At 46.8% G+C, this 18,121-nt stretch overlaps 4 protein-coding genes across 4 annotated transcripts; 1 reads left to right on the top strand and 3 right to left on the bottom strand.

Annotated features, from left to right (window-relative positions):
• Window positions 1-1,652: 1,652 nt before the first annotated feature.
• BP5553_05637 (uncharacterized protein) lies at window positions 1,653-2,751 on the bottom strand (the record flags this gene model as incomplete). Its single annotated transcript, XM_032014260.1, has 4 exons — window positions 1,653-1,977; window positions 2,026-2,165; window positions 2,218-2,646; window positions 2,695-2,751. 4 exons carry the CDS (start codon window positions 2,749-2,751, stop codon window positions 1,653-1,655), a joined length of 951 nt encoding a protein of 316 aa, XP_031870860.1.
• Window positions 2,752-3,133: 382 nt separating this feature from the next.
• BP5553_05636 (uncharacterized protein) lies at window positions 3,134-4,671 on the top strand (the record flags this gene model as incomplete). Its single annotated transcript, XM_032014259.1, has 6 exons — window positions 3,134-3,136; window positions 3,187-3,511; window positions 3,563-3,751; window positions 3,798-3,902; window positions 4,219-4,302; window positions 4,394-4,671. The coding sequence occupies 6 exons, from the start codon at window positions 3,134-3,136 to the stop codon at window positions 4,669-4,671; spliced, it is 984 nt and encodes a 327-aa protein (XP_031870859.1).
• A 4,732-nt stretch (window positions 4,672-9,403) lies between these two features.
• Window positions 9,404-11,727, bottom strand: BP5553_05635 (uncharacterized protein; the record flags this gene model as incomplete). The annotated part of the gene is made up of 2 exons (XM_032014258.1): window positions 9,404-9,993; window positions 10,047-11,727. The coding sequence occupies 2 exons, from the start codon at window positions 11,725-11,727 to the stop codon at window positions 9,404-9,406; spliced, it is 2,271 nt and encodes a 756-aa protein (XP_031870858.1).
• Window positions 11,728-13,377: 1,650 nt separating this feature from the next.
• BP5553_05634 (Peroxidase) lies at window positions 13,378-14,441 on the bottom strand (the record flags this gene model as incomplete). Its single annotated transcript, XM_032014257.1, has 2 exons — window positions 13,378-14,227; window positions 14,332-14,441. The coding sequence occupies 2 exons, from the start codon at window positions 14,439-14,441 to the stop codon at window positions 13,378-13,380; spliced, it is 960 nt and encodes a 319-aa protein (XP_031870857.1).
• Between the last annotated feature and the right edge of the window lie 3,680 nt (window positions 14,442-18,121).

The raw sequence follows: 18,121 nt of genomic DNA, 5'->3' as shown, positions 1-18,121 counted from the left end.
CGAACCTGGTAAATTTAGTTAAAGGTTAGTAGAGGGTTAGTAGACATAGTACATACCTTTGCCAGAGTAAACGGCAGCCCCTGGGACCCTTGTTCGGACTGAAACTCCTCCTCATCTATAGTATGCCAATTCTGTTTGAGCTCGTCGTTGGTCGGGTTTACCCGGATACCCCCAAGGATCGCCTGCAGGACTAATTGAAAGATATGAGAAAGACAAGGAACACTAACAATCTGCTGCGGGAACATAGAGCGGCCAGCTACTGTAAGCTTCGAAGTTCTAGCTTTGGTAAGAAGCTCGTTCATCTCAGCAACAAGTGTTTTGTTATTACTTGCATTATCTGCAGTAATAGTTCGTACTAACTCCCGTATCCCAAACTGCTCTAGTACATTGAATAGAACTTCTGCAAGATCAAGCCCGGAATGTGTAGAAGTCAATGGTTCGAACCCTATAAGCTCCGTGATAAAATTCCAAGACGAATCGATATAGTGAACGTTAACTGCCATAAAGGCAATATTAGTTGGACTAGTCCAGCAATCTAGTGTAATTGCAACCGATGCATTTGGTACTCGATTCTTCAATGCAGCTGGACCTAGTTGGTGTACTTTATCCATAATCCGCCGCTGAATCGTAGACGCAGATACCATAGCTTCCCCTGGACATAGATGCTGAACTAGTTCGCGAAACTTTTCATTTTCGACTGTACGAAAAGAGAGGTGGAGTGAGAGGATAAATCGAACAACGAATCCAGTCGAGGTCATATCATCGTAACGAGGTGTGGAAACAGCCTATTGAATAAGTTAGTAGAGTCTACTAACCCTCTTACTATATGTAACATACCACTTGTCTATGTGATTCATATATAGTCGACTGACGATATATTGTACCATTATTGCGAGTAAGAGCCTTCTTGCACTTGTCTGACCGGGTGTGTGCAATCAATGCCTTCGTCCCTGTTGATATACTCTTCGAATTCGGATGTGATAAAACCTCTTGACAAGAGAGACATACTACCGCAGGCTTCCCATCTCGAATATGTGCGCCCTGGGCATAGTTTGACCAGCTTGTTGAAGTCCGCGATCCTTCCCACTTAAGTGAAGCTGGGCGAGGTAGTGCATTATTAGCAGCGTACCAGGAAGTCCCGGACCACCATAACTCGAACTCGTGCTTCTGGGCTACTGACCATTGGTAGAACTGCTGATACTTTCCAATACGTTGTAATACGGATTCTTGATTGATATCCGATGTATTATAGACTCTGGGGGGGGATGACTGGAAGGCAGACGACGATAATACAAGCTCATCCATAAACTGGGAATCACTGCCGAAATTGGGTTCTTGGGAAGCGTTCATTGTATTAGTAACAAAGAGTAGACTTGTAATTGTCGGGGAGATATAAGTTTCGATTTTGGAATCAAGAGTTAGAACTTAGAAAAGATAATAATAGGGACTTCGAATCTTAATATGTACTGATATCTATTACGTACTACATACAGTAGTACAGACTAGCTAAGCTTACTAAAATAAAAAAGGTTAAAACTATTCTTTAAGTAGAATTAGTTACATAAATATATTATACTACTTTATACTTTATTCACAATATACAACTATATAAGACTTAGTAAGAGTTATTTGTATCTGCTCTACTTAATTATCTAAACCAGTACTGCTAGGAGTTCTGAAGAAATATCCACCGAGAAACTATCGCTATTAACAATAGTAGAAGGGTGAAAAAACAGCTGTGCCGCAGTTACTTTAAACCGCTCTGGAACAAATGCAAGTAGGAAAGCATTTGCACAGATTTGTGCATCCTTGGATCCAACAAACCCACAAGCTATATCATCAGTTCCATTCCACCAACGCGCAGGGCCAGGCAATTCAACCCATTCTTTTCTGTTCCATGACTGCATACTGCTCCACATTGCAATCTCGGATGGCTCAAAGTAATCTGTGGGGGCAAGTTGAACAAATGGTTGGTGCCTTGCAAGGGTTAGTAGACGTCTACTAACCTTATATAGAAAAACTTACCGAGCAGTAGTTGCTTTGTAAGACGCCGCATTAATCTCATAATAGCCACGTCGAGAGAGTCGGTGTAATTTTTCACGAAGACTGGCATAGGTGCTAATCCAGTGGCTTTTCCAGAGATCGTATCCAAATAACATAGCCTTCTATTCAAATATTAGTTATATTCGGTAAAATATTAGTCAAGAATAAACTTACTAGCCGGAGTTGGTCCTGAATTTTACTATTTGCAAGAACAGGAATGACCTCGTTATTGGCCAAATCATCTGCCCTTGTGAGCTCCTCATCCTCATCCTCGATATCGTCCCAATTCTCAGCCAGTAGATCTTTCTGCGCCTGAACCACTGAATCATAATCGACTTTATCTCTAATCCGGCCAGCCATAACATCAGCTTCCGCACGTGTAATAAGTGCTTGCTGCTGTGTCTGATCCGAGTTCTTATATCCATCAGTGCGCTTTAACTTTCTAACTGCATAGCTTTTTGCTGCCCTATCACGTTCCCGGGCCTTTTCGCGCTGCCATTTTCCCGGGTCTGCCTTCAGCATTTGCTGACGGGCACGCACCTTGACGGTGTTATGGTTCGTAGACAGGCCGCCTGGCGGGGTCGAGGGCATAGGTGGAGGAGGCTAGTAGACAGGTTAGTAGACAGGTTAGTAGGCACCAGAGCTACTTACTGCAGAGCGTGATTGGTCATTTAGACCAGCTGCCGTTGCAGAGCGCTTTGGAGGCATTTTATTGGTAGAAGCCCAAGTTGCAAGGTGCAGGGTCTAAGGTAGAGTGTTGTGGGGCGGAGGTGTAAGGTTTAAAAGTTCGAAAGCTGGAGAGGTTGAAGAAATTAAGCTAAGCGCGTTTGGGCGGTGAGCCGATTAAGCGAGCTCAGGCAGCCAGTCAGCATAAAGTAAATTTCTCCCACCTTTTACAACCTTACCTTCTATTTATCGGTCAACTAACCTAACTAAGCTGGTAAGCCCCTATAGCCCCTACCTACTATTATTTTAGGTATAGAATACTAACTTCACTTGCCTAGCTACTTTGTCGCGTCGCGTCGCGTCTGAAAATAAAAACAAAGCTCACTTTCAAGTTTTCGCCTAGCCTGCTGCTATACCTTCTGCTATGGTAAGTCTACTAACCCTCTACTAACCTTATTATATGCTAAATTGTAATAGTCTGACTTTGAGTCTGATTTCGGTGCTGACCAGGTCGGGGAGGAAAATGGCGATGATGACCTTGGACCAGATGCTGGATTCGTCCCTGGACAAGGACCTTTGGCTAGTGCCCTGGCAGGGAAGAAAAAGGGAGTCCGTAAAGGAGCAAAAAAAGCACCGCGAAAAGCTCCTACCAAAGCACCCCGCCGCCCCAAGCCTGCTCGTGGAAAGAAGCCAGTAAAGGGCAAGAAGAAGAAAACTGAAAACCTGCGAACGCCAATCTATAAGGCCCACCCTACCAAGGATAAAAATCCCAATGCACAACTCCGCCGTGTAAGGCCTGGAAGTAAGTCTACTAACCTTCTACTAACCTTGTACAATTTGCTGATATTTATAGCTCTTGCACTTCGTGAAATTCGCTACTACCAGAAATCCGAACTAATGCTTCTCCCCAAAGCACCATTTGTTCGTCTAGTCCGTGAAATCACACGCGGTGATCTGCAACATCATTTCATAAGATTCCAAGCTAGTGCTCTAGAAGCTATTCAATCGGCAGCTGAAGCTTTTCTTACCAAGGAATTCGAAAGTAAGTACATCTTAGCTGTCTACTAACCCTCTACTAACTTTACTAGTGGCAAACCTCCTGGCGATTCATGGAAAGCGTGTAACAATTATGCAGAAAGATATGAAACTCCTGCGTCAGTTGCGGATGCTTATGACAGGATCTGAGGTGCCAGGTATTTAGCATGGGCTGTAATTGTTTTTACTTGACTTTTTACGGCGTTATGGACAGAGCAATATACCCATCTGGCAGTTGCAGTAGTCATAGTAGTTAAGGGCTATGAATCAATGAATCAATGAATCAATGAATTAATAATTTAATTAATAATTTAATAATAATTTAATAATTTAATAATTTAATTTATAACTCTATTGATTTAATTATTAATAATATTATTTATATCTTACTCTATTCTTTATATTGAAAATATATATAAAGAGTTTATAGATTTCTTTTTCTAGAATAAATCGCTATTTATTATTATATAAGAGATCACATGATAACTCACATGCCCCATGGGCACCCGTTGCCCCATAAGCCACCCCCATGGGGCGCCCATAGGCTGGGTCGTAAAAGTACGCCCCACCCCATGGGTGGGTTGAAATCTCAAAACCCACCCCATGGGGCCCCATGCTGCACCCTAACCTCGAATTAGCACCAAAGTAGCGAGAACAGCTACTTCTTCTGGCAATTGCAATCTTGTCCAATCGGATAGAACACATACTGGGCAACAATGCACTTTTGGAAACGGTGATATACTGGCCAAAGATGATGATAATCTTAGTGGGACCGAAAAGTTTACCAGCGTCAGTAATGGAGTTGGCCAGGTTGGTGTGGATGTTGCTTCTTCTAGCAGCGTTGCAGGCGCTACTGGTACTATGAATGGTTTATGGAAGTTCCTTGTTGGTTGGGCTGGGTTCAATCTTCTTGCGGTTGTGATGTGATGGGAGCTCGAACCTCCGTAGTGCTCTAGGTACAGGTTGGTTTGGAGGCGTGGCGTCTATTGAAAGGAGTGGCTAGAATCTACTTTGGTTGCCGCATACTTTGGTTGCCGCATAGTTATCGTGGAATTCGTTCTGTATCAAAAGAAAATTGTCTTGTTCTCGGGCAGGTACCTACGGTGGTCAGCTTTCTTTCAATTCGATCAAGAAATTAAAGCAGTACCGTACCACTTGATCGAAGGGGAGATGAGGTTTACATCACACAAGAGATCGTTGGAGTTCTAGTAGAGAAATCCGCTCAATCGAAGAGGAAACTAGGTGAAGTTTGCTGAATGGGCGTCGGCTCAAAAGAGTAGGCCTTTCGATCAAGCAAGAAGGCGTTCACTAGATCTAAGAGGAGTTTACTTATGAGATCTCAGGCATCAATTAACGCCGTCTATATCACTATCGTTTCATCAGCATGGTCTCAAACTTTTCTTTTAATAATGTTTTGATCAAAATAGGCTGGGTGCATAGCCACAGATGTCAGTAGAATTTGACCCCCGCTAAAAATAATTAACTAAAAATTAGCGACACCCAATTCGCCTTCTACTGTACAAAAACAATACATTTGGTCCATGAAGTGCTCCGGACGGAGTATGGGCAAGCCTGCAGCCACCTAATGCGACAAATTAGGGGTTAAAATCAGCTCGAGCGAGAGTTGGCTTTGTGTGTAAGGATATACAAGAAACTCTACGACACGTTATTTACACGCTACTTCTTGTAGTATAGTCGTCATAGCAAGCAAATAGCTGAAGCTGTTAGCCCGACCGACGCTTGGATGAGGAGATCGGCTTAGGGCATCTAAAATAGGGGGATAGTGATCCTTGAGAAGGACGGAAAATGCGAAAAGAACTACAAGGCCTGCAAGGCTGGTTTTGAGCTCATTATCCTAGGAGTAAATAAAACTTTTACCAATTCATATTTAACAAAACTAGGCAGAATCAATATGAACGAAGGATCTAACTACCATGTTATATGATCATTTGCAACTGGTGAACAAATACAAGCATTTGGTTTCTCTACCTCAGCAGTCAAATAATGTACAGTACCTACCTAGGTACGTAGGTGAGGTATGTAGAATGTCTACTACGATGGACCTCGTACACCCAGGACTAGATCCGAGTGGCTGTCGTCCGTAGCCCCATGTACCCGTCCGCCACCAGGCTCCACAGCTCGGCCCGCTATTGGCCAGCGTTCGCCTAGCCGAAAACCCACCACACCATCAATATGTATTGAAATAATCAAATAACCTCAACAGCAGCACAAGCACCTGTGGTGTAGTTGGTAGATTCAAAGCCGCATCATTGGTTTAGTGGTAAAATCCATCGTTGCCATATAATCACGTGATTCATCACGTGATCACAAGCTCGATGGGCCCCGTGTTCGATTCACGGATGATGCAAGAGCGACTCTAATCCATACATTTTTTGGCTTTTTTTTAACCTGCTGAAGCTTTGTTTTTGGTCCCTGAAGTAGCTTAAAAGAGTTTGGTCTTTGTCCTTGGAGGAGCCTTAAAGAAGATTGTTTCATAAACCCCTAGGTCCTGCTAGAAGAGCCCGTTGGCCTAGGTACCTAGGGCCGAGGTAGTGTTCGATTCACGGATGATGCGTAATGCCAAATTAATTTTTATGGCATTTTCCCCGTCGCAAAATGAGCCTAATAGCAATAATAGGTAGGGTATGTTAAGAATCCTCAATCTAAAAAAGGATTGATGTGGTATTTTTGGTTGTAATATAAGTCATGTGATCATTATTGTGTTGTATAATCTACGATATTATTTTTAGGGTTGACGGTTGCTGCTTTTATATTACTACCCCCTGAGTTTATCTAGCGGTCGTTAAAATAGCGATAGCGCTACCGAAAGGTGCGTATTGCCGTTGAATGCCAGCGGTTCCTGACTCCCTGGCAAGGACGTTGACCTTTAGTCACCCCAGCCATGTCGAGAACAGAGCGTTGCGAAAGTGATTGGTCGGGTTTGAATTGACGCTGGAGCGACTGTTGAAGCGACTGTTAAAGTGACTGTTGAAGTGACTGTTGGAGCGACTAACCAGAATCGGCTTACGCTCCCCGCCGGAGGGAACCAATCTGCCGGGCACATGCTCTCCGCTGGAGGGTCTAACCAGAATCGGTAAACACGCTCTCTACCAGGGGGTATTACCAGAATCGGTAAACACGCTCTCTACCAGGGGGTATTACCAGAATCGGTACACACGCACTCCACCGGCAGGGGTAGTTCGTGCTTCGGTCTTAGTGCTGTTTCTGCTCGAACCCGGTAACCCAGCCTGGGTCAGAAATAATCTGCCAGCGAGCTACCTGGGCGTGCGAAGTGTATCGAAGTAGACAAGAAACATATCTCACCTACGTACCTAGGTGCTGTACATTATTTTACTGCGGAGGTAGAGCAACCAAATGCTTGTATGTGTTCACCAGTTGCAAATGACCATAGAACAAGGTAGTTAGATCCATCGTTCATATTGATTCCGCCTAGTATTGGTAAATATGAAATTGGTAAATGTTTTATTTACTCTTAGGATCATGAGCCTCGTAACCATAGGGGGAAAATGTATACTACGGAAATGTGAAGTCTCAACAAACACAGCCGCATACAGCACCGAAGTAGGAGTCCGTGGCTGTTGACCCCAGGTTTATTCGGCCGAGTCGCTCAACCCAACTCCATTCCTAGAAGCTAACTTCTCATTGTGCTCCACCTCCTTAATCGTACCTCTTGCAAGACGATGTTTTGCTGACTCTGCAATTGGCTTTGAATATCAAACTGACGAGGCCGTTGTTCGATGTCTCCTGAAGGTAACGGAATGGTAAGTATGGGCGAACAATGGAACTCAAACAGATAGTAGACTCACTTGATATATCTCCGGGGGCATGCTTTCTCCATGTAATTACCGCAGTGGCGACCCCAATCACAGTAGCAGCAATGCCGAACGCCAATGCTATGATATCGTTTGTAGACACTACAATGAAAGTAAGCCAGCTGATGGGCGAGACAGAGAATCGAGAATAAACTTGCGCATTATATCTCTATACTGGCTGTAGATAGATAAGCTGAAAATATGACGGGCGAGAAATGTGAGAATGCAAAGCTCATATCGCCATCGGGTGGGCTTTCGTTCCTTAAATTGTCTGTTGGCCCCCATGCATACTCGAGCGGCGGTCTACAAGCCCAAAGGTACTCGTACGCTTCAGCCGAATGCGCCACCCAGCGACTGGCCTTAGTGGGGGAGGACATAACCACATGGTTTCGCGGTGGCTTTGCCGACGTGCAGTACCGCGAATGAGCAAAAATCCTTATTACCTATCTCGATCGCCGGATTACTCGGTGGGTCTGGGGGTTTGAAGGTAACACAACCCCTTATACCGCAAAATTACCATCAGAGGGCCCTGCGAGTTTGCGAAGTCATTTGGAGAAACTAAGGATGTTAGAAATGCTAACATTACAGATTCATGATACTTACAGGTATAATGAAGCAGTTTAACCATACCGTGATCTGATATTTGATGTGCACGCGTAGGATTAAGATGTATAGCAGCGATAGCTGGGTTGGCGCATTCGGTAATGGCGAGGTACCGTCCAGTAAAGGGAATGTAATAGGCATAATTGGTATTTATTTATCTGCTACTTTGACGGTAAATCTTGGTATTCTTGTCAGCCTCATTCTATCACATTCGTTTTTGGACTTGCCTTGCGGAGGTCGGAGGTCGGAGGTTATTATCGTTATTTTATTGGTACGCTTTCATGGCTTACTGTGACAAGACACTGCAGTGTGCGGCAAGGCAGACCATGTGTACCACAACATCTGCCTAGAGGCTGGTGCATATAGTCCGAAACACTTATTTCGCAGGCCACCAACACATCGTCTTTCACGACGCAGTACCCAACTAGCTTAGGTATATTCAGCCACTCTACCAGTGGCCTTGTCGATCGGAAAATTGAAGATGGGGTTTCACCGCCCCTCGACCAGGTGTCACGTGAAATTGGGGTGAGATACCAACTGAGCAGAATTAAAGCACTCAAATGCACTTGCATGATTTCTCTTTCAGTTCCATCTCCCGGTGGAGAAGCACGCAGGCAAAATCGACAGTCCGACAGGACCTTCAGCACATTGATCATTTATTTCAGCTATCGACTCTATCACTCAGCCGCAGCTCCCTCTTGATCCTCTATCCAATCCCCCTTTCCTGTTTCAACCCCGTCCTCCACCCCCCCTAACCACCCATCCCTATAAATACAGACCCGGTTTCCGACCTCCTAACCCTCTCGCCATTTCTTCTCTTAATACACAGAGCTATGTTGCATCCTCATATCCACTCTCTTCTATGCCCATCAAGCCGCCCACCGTTTCAGCCTTCTCAAAACCAAAAAAAAACCCAGTTCGTACAGCCGAAGAAAGAGAACACCGGAAGATGCGAACGCCGATTCCCAATAGGTATCATAACAGCTACCTATCCTCCCTAACAGTAAATGTCTCGCTTTATCAAATGAAGCAAACGAATGAACAAAGCTGGTCGCTTTCTCGAGAAAATAAAATGAATCAACCAACTTTCCACTAGATCGCTGGCGAAATAGTCGGTCTAGAACTAAGAAAGTAATGCTCCCGCCACTACAGAGTCTGGAGTCGTCTTTTTTGAGTGATCCTCGAACGAGAAAAAATTGGTGAAAACCGGGAACATCTTGGTGTTATAATGGGCTCTGCATCCCCGGATTGTAGGGAACCACCTCTTCTGGAATATCTTCTTCCCGGAATTTGATACCACCTTGGACTTCGATCCCAGCCTTAACCCAGGGCTCCTGCGCGACTTTCTCCATGGTCCATCTACTCCTCGCTCTTTTCAGCAAGTTTTCGGTTACGATCATGGCGCCCAGGAGGTCCTTGTTCTGGAACTTTTGAGGATCCCCTTCATGATCGCCTTCATCCCCAGCATACTCGATCCATCGCCACTCCACCCGAGCAATACGATGGCTTGTCCGGCTGCGCTGTTTATGCCCTTCGGACATGCCTGGGTTGGGATCAAATGGTAGCCTGCTTTCTAACAATGCATACAACAGGACGCCAAGAGACCAGGCATCTGTAGCCCGGCCATCGTACGGTTGGCCCATGATAACTTCGGGTGCCGCGTAGTCGTCGGAGCCACAGCGAGTAGTAAGTTTCTCGTCATCAGCCACTCGTCGCGAAAGACCGAGATCAGTGAGAGTAATAACAGAGTACGGATATGTAGCCCAATTGAGAGGCCGGGAGAGCTCAGATTGAGGAAGGTTTACCAGGACATCTAGCCAAATAAATTAAGCATTCACGTGACATAGGTAAAGGGGCAGAACATACTCTCAAGCTTGATGTCCCGGTGCACTATGTGCCTCTCATGTAGATACCTTACTGCTCCGACCAATTCGGAAAACATTCTCCTCAGTAATCCCGGAACAAGAAGACCTCGATGTTGGCTCGCGACATCGAAGAGATCGCCTCCCGGGCAGTAGCTCAGAACCAGAATCGCTCGGCTTTCCTCAATACTCCATGCTTTGAGATGCACCAGTGAGGGGTGATGTATTGACCGCATGATTTCCAGCTCTCGTTTTAGGGACATTTCAACACGCTCCTCAGAAGCCCCGCCTTTAGGGCCATGCTCACATACTTTCACGGCGACGAGCTTCTTACGGTCGATTTTGGACTCGGTTTGCACGGGAGTAGGGAGGCCCTCCACTGTTTGTGGAGACACATAATTTTCGTCTATCCTGCCATCTATATCGGCCACTTGGCTAGTTGCAAGCATTACCCTGCTGAATGTCCCCTGGCCTAATGGTTTTACCGCCCTCCATCTCCTCCTTTTTGAGTCATTGTGCGTAATGGCTTCAAAATACTCGTAGTGCGGTTTCCTGTGCGCTCGAGGTAGGTTGCTTGATAATGAGGAATCGCTATCACTACTCTCGCCTCCAGTGCGACTTGATGGTGGGGTTGGAGGTCTCGGTATGGGACCCAGACCCCTTTGCAAAGCTAAGTGAGGTTCTCTTCGCATGTGAGTATCGAGTGGCGTAGCGGAGTCCGGTGTGGCATCGAGTATCGGTGCGTGAGATCCTGAAACTGTGATATGCCGAATTTTGGGTATCTGCATCGAATCCGGCATGTACTCACTGACACTCCGGTTCCTTGTATGGCCTTCTGCGCTCTTCTCCTTGTTTACTTGGGCATTGGCAAGGCCAGATTCTGCGGGACCTGTGATTAATTCTTGATAGGCGCGCCGTTTGGACTGATTTGCTAGGGCTGATGATATCGACTCGCCGTTGCTAGTGACTAACGCTGAATCGGAGTTTACGGGGATCATGATGTCCCGGGAAGCTGGCCGAGATCCAAGTTTCTTCCAAGGTCCAGGGGAATCTCCAGACATGAGTGGTGACGGCAGGGGGGTCACATCGGCCATAGCATTTAGCATCGGAGACGATAATGCAGAGTTTGGCGCCGATCCCAAATTCGAGTTACTCCCCACACTGCTCGCTAATATGTTCTTGATACTCGGTGTTCGCTGTATCGGTTTGATAGGGATATTCGCCGAGTTGGAAGGAGCCCTCGTCGAGTCACTTGAACTTCGTGCCGTGTTATGAGCACTCGCTGCTGTGACGGTGTAATTGGGTATAATATCGGTTTGGATTCGTAGGCCTGCGCTTAGAGGACTCGAGTTCTGGCTCCCCGAATCCCCGCGAAGAAACCGGGAATTTGTATCAATCGCGGCAAGGTTTAGATGGCTGCTAGCAGACTGGGCGTAGCTGGCTTGAGGGGGAGACGGCGCAATCGTGGTGGACATAAAACAGTTCGAGAGATTCAAGGGATTGTCGACCGCTGGAAAGGATACGGGGAAGTCTGTATTATGACTTGCGCTCTGCTCATTTACAAGAGCGGCGTTAGTCGTTGTCCACTGTGTTGGCCCAGTCGCTGGCGGAGGCTCGTTGTCGGCATCATTGCGGTCGCTGCTCTGTTGTGTCGGTTCTGACCTCGAACAGTCAGGGCTGGACATGGCGAGGAGGGAATTCCAGCGACGACAGCGTTCAAGATGCGCTGCTGCTACCGGGAAAGATATACTCGAGTAACCTTCCCAATGCTTATTAGGCCACAGTCAGAGGGAGGTGGGAGCAGAGCGCGGTTGGGGGTTTGGCCGAAGCCACATAGGGTTACGGGGCCTGTGAGTGGACGAGACAGCACGGGGTTTGCGGATTGGGGCTTAGAGTTGAGAGGCGGAATCGAGGTGGATTTGGAGCTGGACCGCAAAAGATCTGGAGGTGGGATGAATGCAAGGATGAAGAAAGAGAACAAAATTGGACGAGTGAAATTTGGAGATCCAAGAGTCCAGCCGGAGAAAGACAGTAGTCAAGACACGGGGGGGGGGGGGGGGGGGGGGGGGTAATAGAAACTCGAGTGTATAATGCAAGTAACAAAGTAGATTGAAGCGAAGCAGAAAGTGGGAGAGAGAGGGAGAGGGCGAGAGAGTGGCAGTGGTCGTGGATGTGACGATGGATCCGGGAGAGGCGCAAGATCCGGCGTGACTTGGGTAACGTTTAAGGACGTACGGATCCGGAATAGCGTCCCTCCTGGAGGAGCTTAAAAATATCTCGACCAACTGCTGGGCGTTGCCAACGGTAACAATCATATTATCATATATATTACATATATTAAGACACGGCTTCAAACGGCACAGGTGGCCATAGTCCGTATATCCCTCATTCCCCAATCTCTCATACGGCAGAGCAGTACACGCGCCCTCCAATGGAATTGTCGCTCGCCATGATAAGCCTTCAGCCAGCGAAACCCCAAGAGCCCAAGGGCCAGAAGCCCGGCGCCGAGCCAGAGCTAAAATCGTCGAGGAATTGCGGAAATAGCTGGGGGGCCGTTTTAGGTCCTCCGCTACAACGTTGTATTTCTTTCGACGGAGGTACGTTGTACTCCGCTATTGCTCCCCAGTCCCAATAAGACACGAAGTAAGCACGGTGCTCCGTCCGCCCCTCCGAAAGTTCGAACTGGCATGGCGCATCTTTCAAACTCAAATCCGGACCCCAAACCTCGGACTCGAATTGGTGCGACGGATGGGTGTTCTGCAATCGCTAAAACAGCGAAACTTGAATGCAACAACTGACGCTCCCCGATGTGATCTAGAAGAGTCGAGGACCCGAAGCACGTACAGAGCTCCATGGGAGATTTGCGATACAGATCCGCACGTTCGGGAACGCGATACACAATTGGCCAAGCATCTTACACCAATGGAAATGTCTGCGGAGCAATCTCACTCCCGGAAATCGCTTCCAAGCTGCGGGTGCAAGGTATACGGCTGATGAGGGCTGCCACATGGCTGAGACGGGATTGGATGGAATCACCATTTGAGTTGCACATCGTCATACGGAGTACAGCAAAGTACCGTATGCCTGCCATCTACCGGATTCTTTCGTGACGTTGTGAGATGATGTGTTAATATCAATTTGCTGACCACTGGCCAGGCCATGTGGGATAGCAAGTGCGCAAGTCTCATGTGAAAATAGGCGAACTGTAGGTGAGAAGTATTTCATGAGTTCTAGTCTATGGTTTTATTTGCAACTCTTGCTCTATCGCTAATCTATATCATCAAAACCCCCAATATTATATACACTTCTATTCGTCAGCTTTCCATCATACACACTTACAACCTTGCTCTGATTTTGTCCTTGCCCTTCTTTGACGGTTCCCCGCCTGGCCCAACAATATCAGCCCGAACGGTGGGCGCGTCCTTCTTCTTCGGCGCAGAGCGATACCCGCCCTTCTCATTATCCGTATTGGTAATCCTCCCTTGGGCATCCCGGGCGATTCCTAACTCGATCAACTTCGCGAAGACCGCCGCGAAATCCTCGAAGAAAACGTCCTTGTCCTTGGCATATAATTCGACGTATTGTTTGAAAGTGTCGTCCGCGAGGAGGGCCATGTCGGAGGGCAACATCATCAATTCCGTCTCGCTATCCTCGTCATAGTGGAAGAATTGCTCCACTCCATTGGGAAGCGTCTTCGTCTTCCATTGTCGCGAGAGCAGAAGCCGGTAATATTGATTCGAAAATCGGGTTGGATTGTTGACCCATTGGCCTTCGAAGCCCGACCGATCGATATGGCACCGGCCCAAACTATGTGCTCCTGAAAGAGCCACAATTTCCCGATCGTTGAATCCCATGCGATTGAATATCCAGCGTAAATGGTCGGCACCCTTCGTAGCATCTGGCAATCTACCCCTCGGTGACAACTTTGAGTCGTCGACGAAATCGGTGCGTCCTCCTTGCCACGGGATTTCGGGCCCGTCCATCTCTTGGATCGCTACCACGCCGGCAAGAGTCCAGAGGTCTGAGTAGGTGATCCAAGGGTGTTTGGTCTTTATCGACTCCATGAATACGCGGGCGTGTTGGAGTCCTGCATTTGCGGGGTCTCCGCCCTCGTGCTCGTAACGCATACCGGCTCCATTCGAACCACCAGTGTCTGTTTCGGCGTCGTAGGTCCCTGAGCTGTGCCTGTTGTGTGTTAGTATAAGTTGCAAGCGGTGGGGGATGGTTGCCAGGATGATGGGATATGGCCGTGCCTTAAAGGACGCTTGAAAGGGAATATAACAACTTACCAGGCGAGTCTCACAAGAACCGGTCCTATGCTCCCATCGTCGTATCCGGGCTGCTTTAGCAGCTTCACAATGTCCTTGCGGACCACGTCGAAATTTCCTTGACTGCTCATCTTGTCCTGTCTATGGGGTGGTACTAAAAAGAAAGACGGAGATATCAAGTTTATACGGCAGGGGATCTATGATCTATGATCTATGCAAAACCAACAAAACAATACGGTAAGGGGGCAGGAGTGTATAAGTACGGGAACGAAGTGTCAAGAGTCATGTGGGGATTAATGGAGCATTGCCGTGCCGAGGCTTCGCGCTTACCTATAGTATGCTATCTTACCGCGCGTGAAGACCCTTATCTTCATCCGTATTGGCTGAAACGGCGACATGGTGGGCTTGTGTTATGCTTGTGATGTCTAAAATAACGAAATTCGGGTCATGTATTTGCCTTACTCGCCACGCTTAAAAGTTGCTCCAAGCATCAAGTACCGAGGTCGGACCTGCGCCGAGCCAGGGTAAGCTACACCTTTCCTAAAACGGTATTTGCCCTGAGCATTATCACGTGCTTATCGGAAGCCAAATAACAATTGTTAAAGCGGTTTTTGTTTACCGTCAAACTTCCCCAGGATTTCGGGTCACACAATTGCGTCCTAGTGTTGCGATTAGCTATCGTAGTAAGTGCTGCGTGTATCCGTCTAATGGGGAGCTACTCTTCAATATCCATCGAGCAAAGTCTTTTTGCTGCCTTTTGGCAGCTTCCAATTCCATGACTCATATTTTGCCTCGGATCTAATTACCACTTTCCATTATCACCGCTTCTTGGCATCCAATGACCTCATTATTGTGCTTGATGTGCGAGATGCACATCTCAGGCCACACTCCTGCAAGGTTTCAGGCAGAGCCAGCTAGTGTCAATTGATGACTTCCAATCTCCCTGCTGAGGTTCTGGCAGACTTTGCATTCTACCTGCGAGACTATGGGGCTAGATGGTATTAGCTAGTGAGGGGTTGTTGAAGCGTAATTATACGCGTATCCAAAAAAACAAACTCAGCTAGGTACAACTGCAGTCTTTGCATGGGAGCAAAGACGAGTAAGCATACCCAATACTTGCAGGAACTAGGACTGCTGTGTATAATATTCTGGTGTTCAGAGCCGTCCAGTGATTTTGGCTTCAGAACCTGGTAGCGGAAGTATCTATTTATGGTTAACGGAGGAGCGTGAATACTGCATGAGCAACTGGAGAGTAATATATGGAAAGCCCCTATTGTTTCAGCTCTCAAATCCCGTCCACGAAGAGTCGTACCAGCGTGCCACCATTACCTTCCATTGGACTCAGCCTTACCTATTTTCACCTTCATCCTGAACATACAATTGATCCCATTGCGTATACATTTTCCTCATTTTGGGAGCGAAAAGTTCATTTCCTTCTAACCAAGTACACATCAAACCATTTTACCGATTTCATAGCGCCTTCTTTGATGCTTTTATCTCCTGGACACTAGCACCACAAGTGCACCAGCAGGAGGTACTGTATGATTCGAACTTAGGATCGACTTAGGTCTTAGAGACCGGGAGAAAACGAAGGGAATAATTGGTTGATAGAAATCCTTTATATCAGTCCACTACGAGCTGCTTAAGTTTTACCCTCTTAAGCTAGCGTGTCAGTATCTTACTTCACTACGATAGAATCCAATCATGTTAGTATCTATATCGAGCACTCGTCATCTTGTCATCCAACGCCCGAGTCCCTGTGTAGCGAGAATACTAGCACGTTAAAAGAAGCTATCTGCGTTACATACCACGGCGGCGTGCAGAAATACACGGTAAACTCGAAGTTTGGGTCAAGATAGGTTCCGCCGGCTTTCCCCACATTGGGGACGCTTTCGCCCGATGTAAGGACGCCGTGTCCTTGATGAAATCAACCAGCTTAGAGTTCTGTGGCTGAACATTTTTACCTCCGCAATATATTCGGGTATGATGAGTGATACCGAGTTCCACCCGTCACGCTTTCATACGCCAGCCACGGGACTATGATCGCGACGGCACAAACCGAAATCTGTCGATTTGTCATTGTCTCCCAAAGGACAAGAATATCGCTCGGCACTGAAATCCCTGGATGGTTGCAACTATGGTTGCACGGCATCTTTGTTAATAAATCCTCAAGTTTGCCGCCGTTAGTAATTACTGACAGATCTTAGTACAACATTTTTGGGCGGCAAATGTGATTTCGGATTTCTGTTTGTAGACGGACTTGCATAACGTCACCGGCGAGGAACAGAATTACGTGCATGCATATCCGCCCACATGCATTTAGACACTCCGCCGGTAGTTCATGTAACTGCCATTATTAGAGGCACATGAGCTTTGTCCACCTACCGAGGTATGTTAAAGTACGAAGCTTCAAAATCTCCTAATCCGTTCTTTCTGCCTTGGAACTCATTTCGGATACTCTGTGGAGGCATCGCTGTTGTCTTGTCCTCAATACTTACCGCGAAGATCGAACTAGAACACCAAGCTCATCGGCATCCGGTTCTGCTTAGGTATTGTTTGCATACCGGAGTCCGGCCGCTTGCAAGCTCCCGTTATTATAGCTAGAATCCGACGGAATTACCCTTCCGAAAGCCTTGAGGATAACTGTTCGTACCTTTCCAATTACTTGCAAATTTCAGCGAAACTTAATTATCGATATAGCCTACTAGCAATGTGTTAGCACTCCAAACCTAAATTATTAATTCTGTTATTGCTCACCAGCCAGCAGTACCGATGAGCGATGCTATTGCCCTGGCGATCGGCTTGACCATCACCGTCTTGGCCGTCGTCGAAATCTGCACAACTCGCAGACAGCGATCGTTCTATAGTGAGCCATTCGTTTCTAGTTGGTTCATCCTATAAGGCTGACTTCCTGCTAGAATTTGACGTCGAGAAGCTACCCCTTCCTGCTCTTACGAAACGCAATGAACATCCACATATCACCATGGACGCTTCTATCGAGAAAGAAACAAATGCGACCCGAAGGACGAGTATATCGAGTAAGGCATCGGGGGATCATGTTCACAGCAGGAGCGATAGCTTTGCGAGATCAAACGATCGCGCGGCGAATGCCAGCCTGCAACTCTGTGCTATCTAGGTCAAGATGGGACTTTCTTACTGGCAAGCTCGAGGTTTCTTTGGGGAAATACGCAAAATTACAGTGGTATTTCACCCCAGTGTATGATTAACCGGAGCATTGCAGTTATGTTACTCTCTGCGAAGTCTATCACGGTCAAGCATTTTCGAGTGGGGACTTTCAGGCCGAGGATGCATAGGCCTTTAAGATGCATTAGCGATAGAGAATGTGTGTTACCCGGAAATAGGTACGGGGAGCGCAATTATTCGAGATAGTAAACAATACCTGCTTATCATTCTCTTAGTTCGCGTTTTACAAGCAAAGATCCTGCAACTAACACAAGAAAATAAAGAAGATTGGTTAGAATGCACAATGTTGAACAAGGAAGACGAACGAATGATCTGGTGCAACTAATTTAGCTCAAACTAAGGAGAAAGAAAGGAGATTGCCTGGCCCTGCCTAAGGAGTAATACACGTCAAGAATAAAATGATACGGACTATACCAACTTCAACTTGGCTGCTTTTTGCGTCGGTAGGGCTATCGAATTTATAGTTATGGGGCTTTCGGTATGAGCGATGCTGTCCAGTACCCTCGAAGTATTCTCAAGACATATTCGAGCTTCTGGGAACTTGGCGACGGAGCCGGATGGGGGTCGAAGGTATCAGGAAGCATAATGAGGCTCTCATACATAGCAA

Source organism: Venustampulla echinocandica (assembly GCF_003357145.1).
Source record: "Venustampulla echinocandica strain BP 5553 chromosome Unknown scaffold_2, whole genome shotgun sequence".
NCBI classification, from domain to species: domain Eukaryota; kingdom Fungi; phylum Ascomycota; class Leotiomycetes; order Helotiales; family Pleuroascaceae; genus Venustampulla; species Venustampulla echinocandica.
The sequence above is the reverse complement of the archived record's forward strand: the minus strand, read 5'-3'. Positions and strand labels throughout refer to the sequence as shown.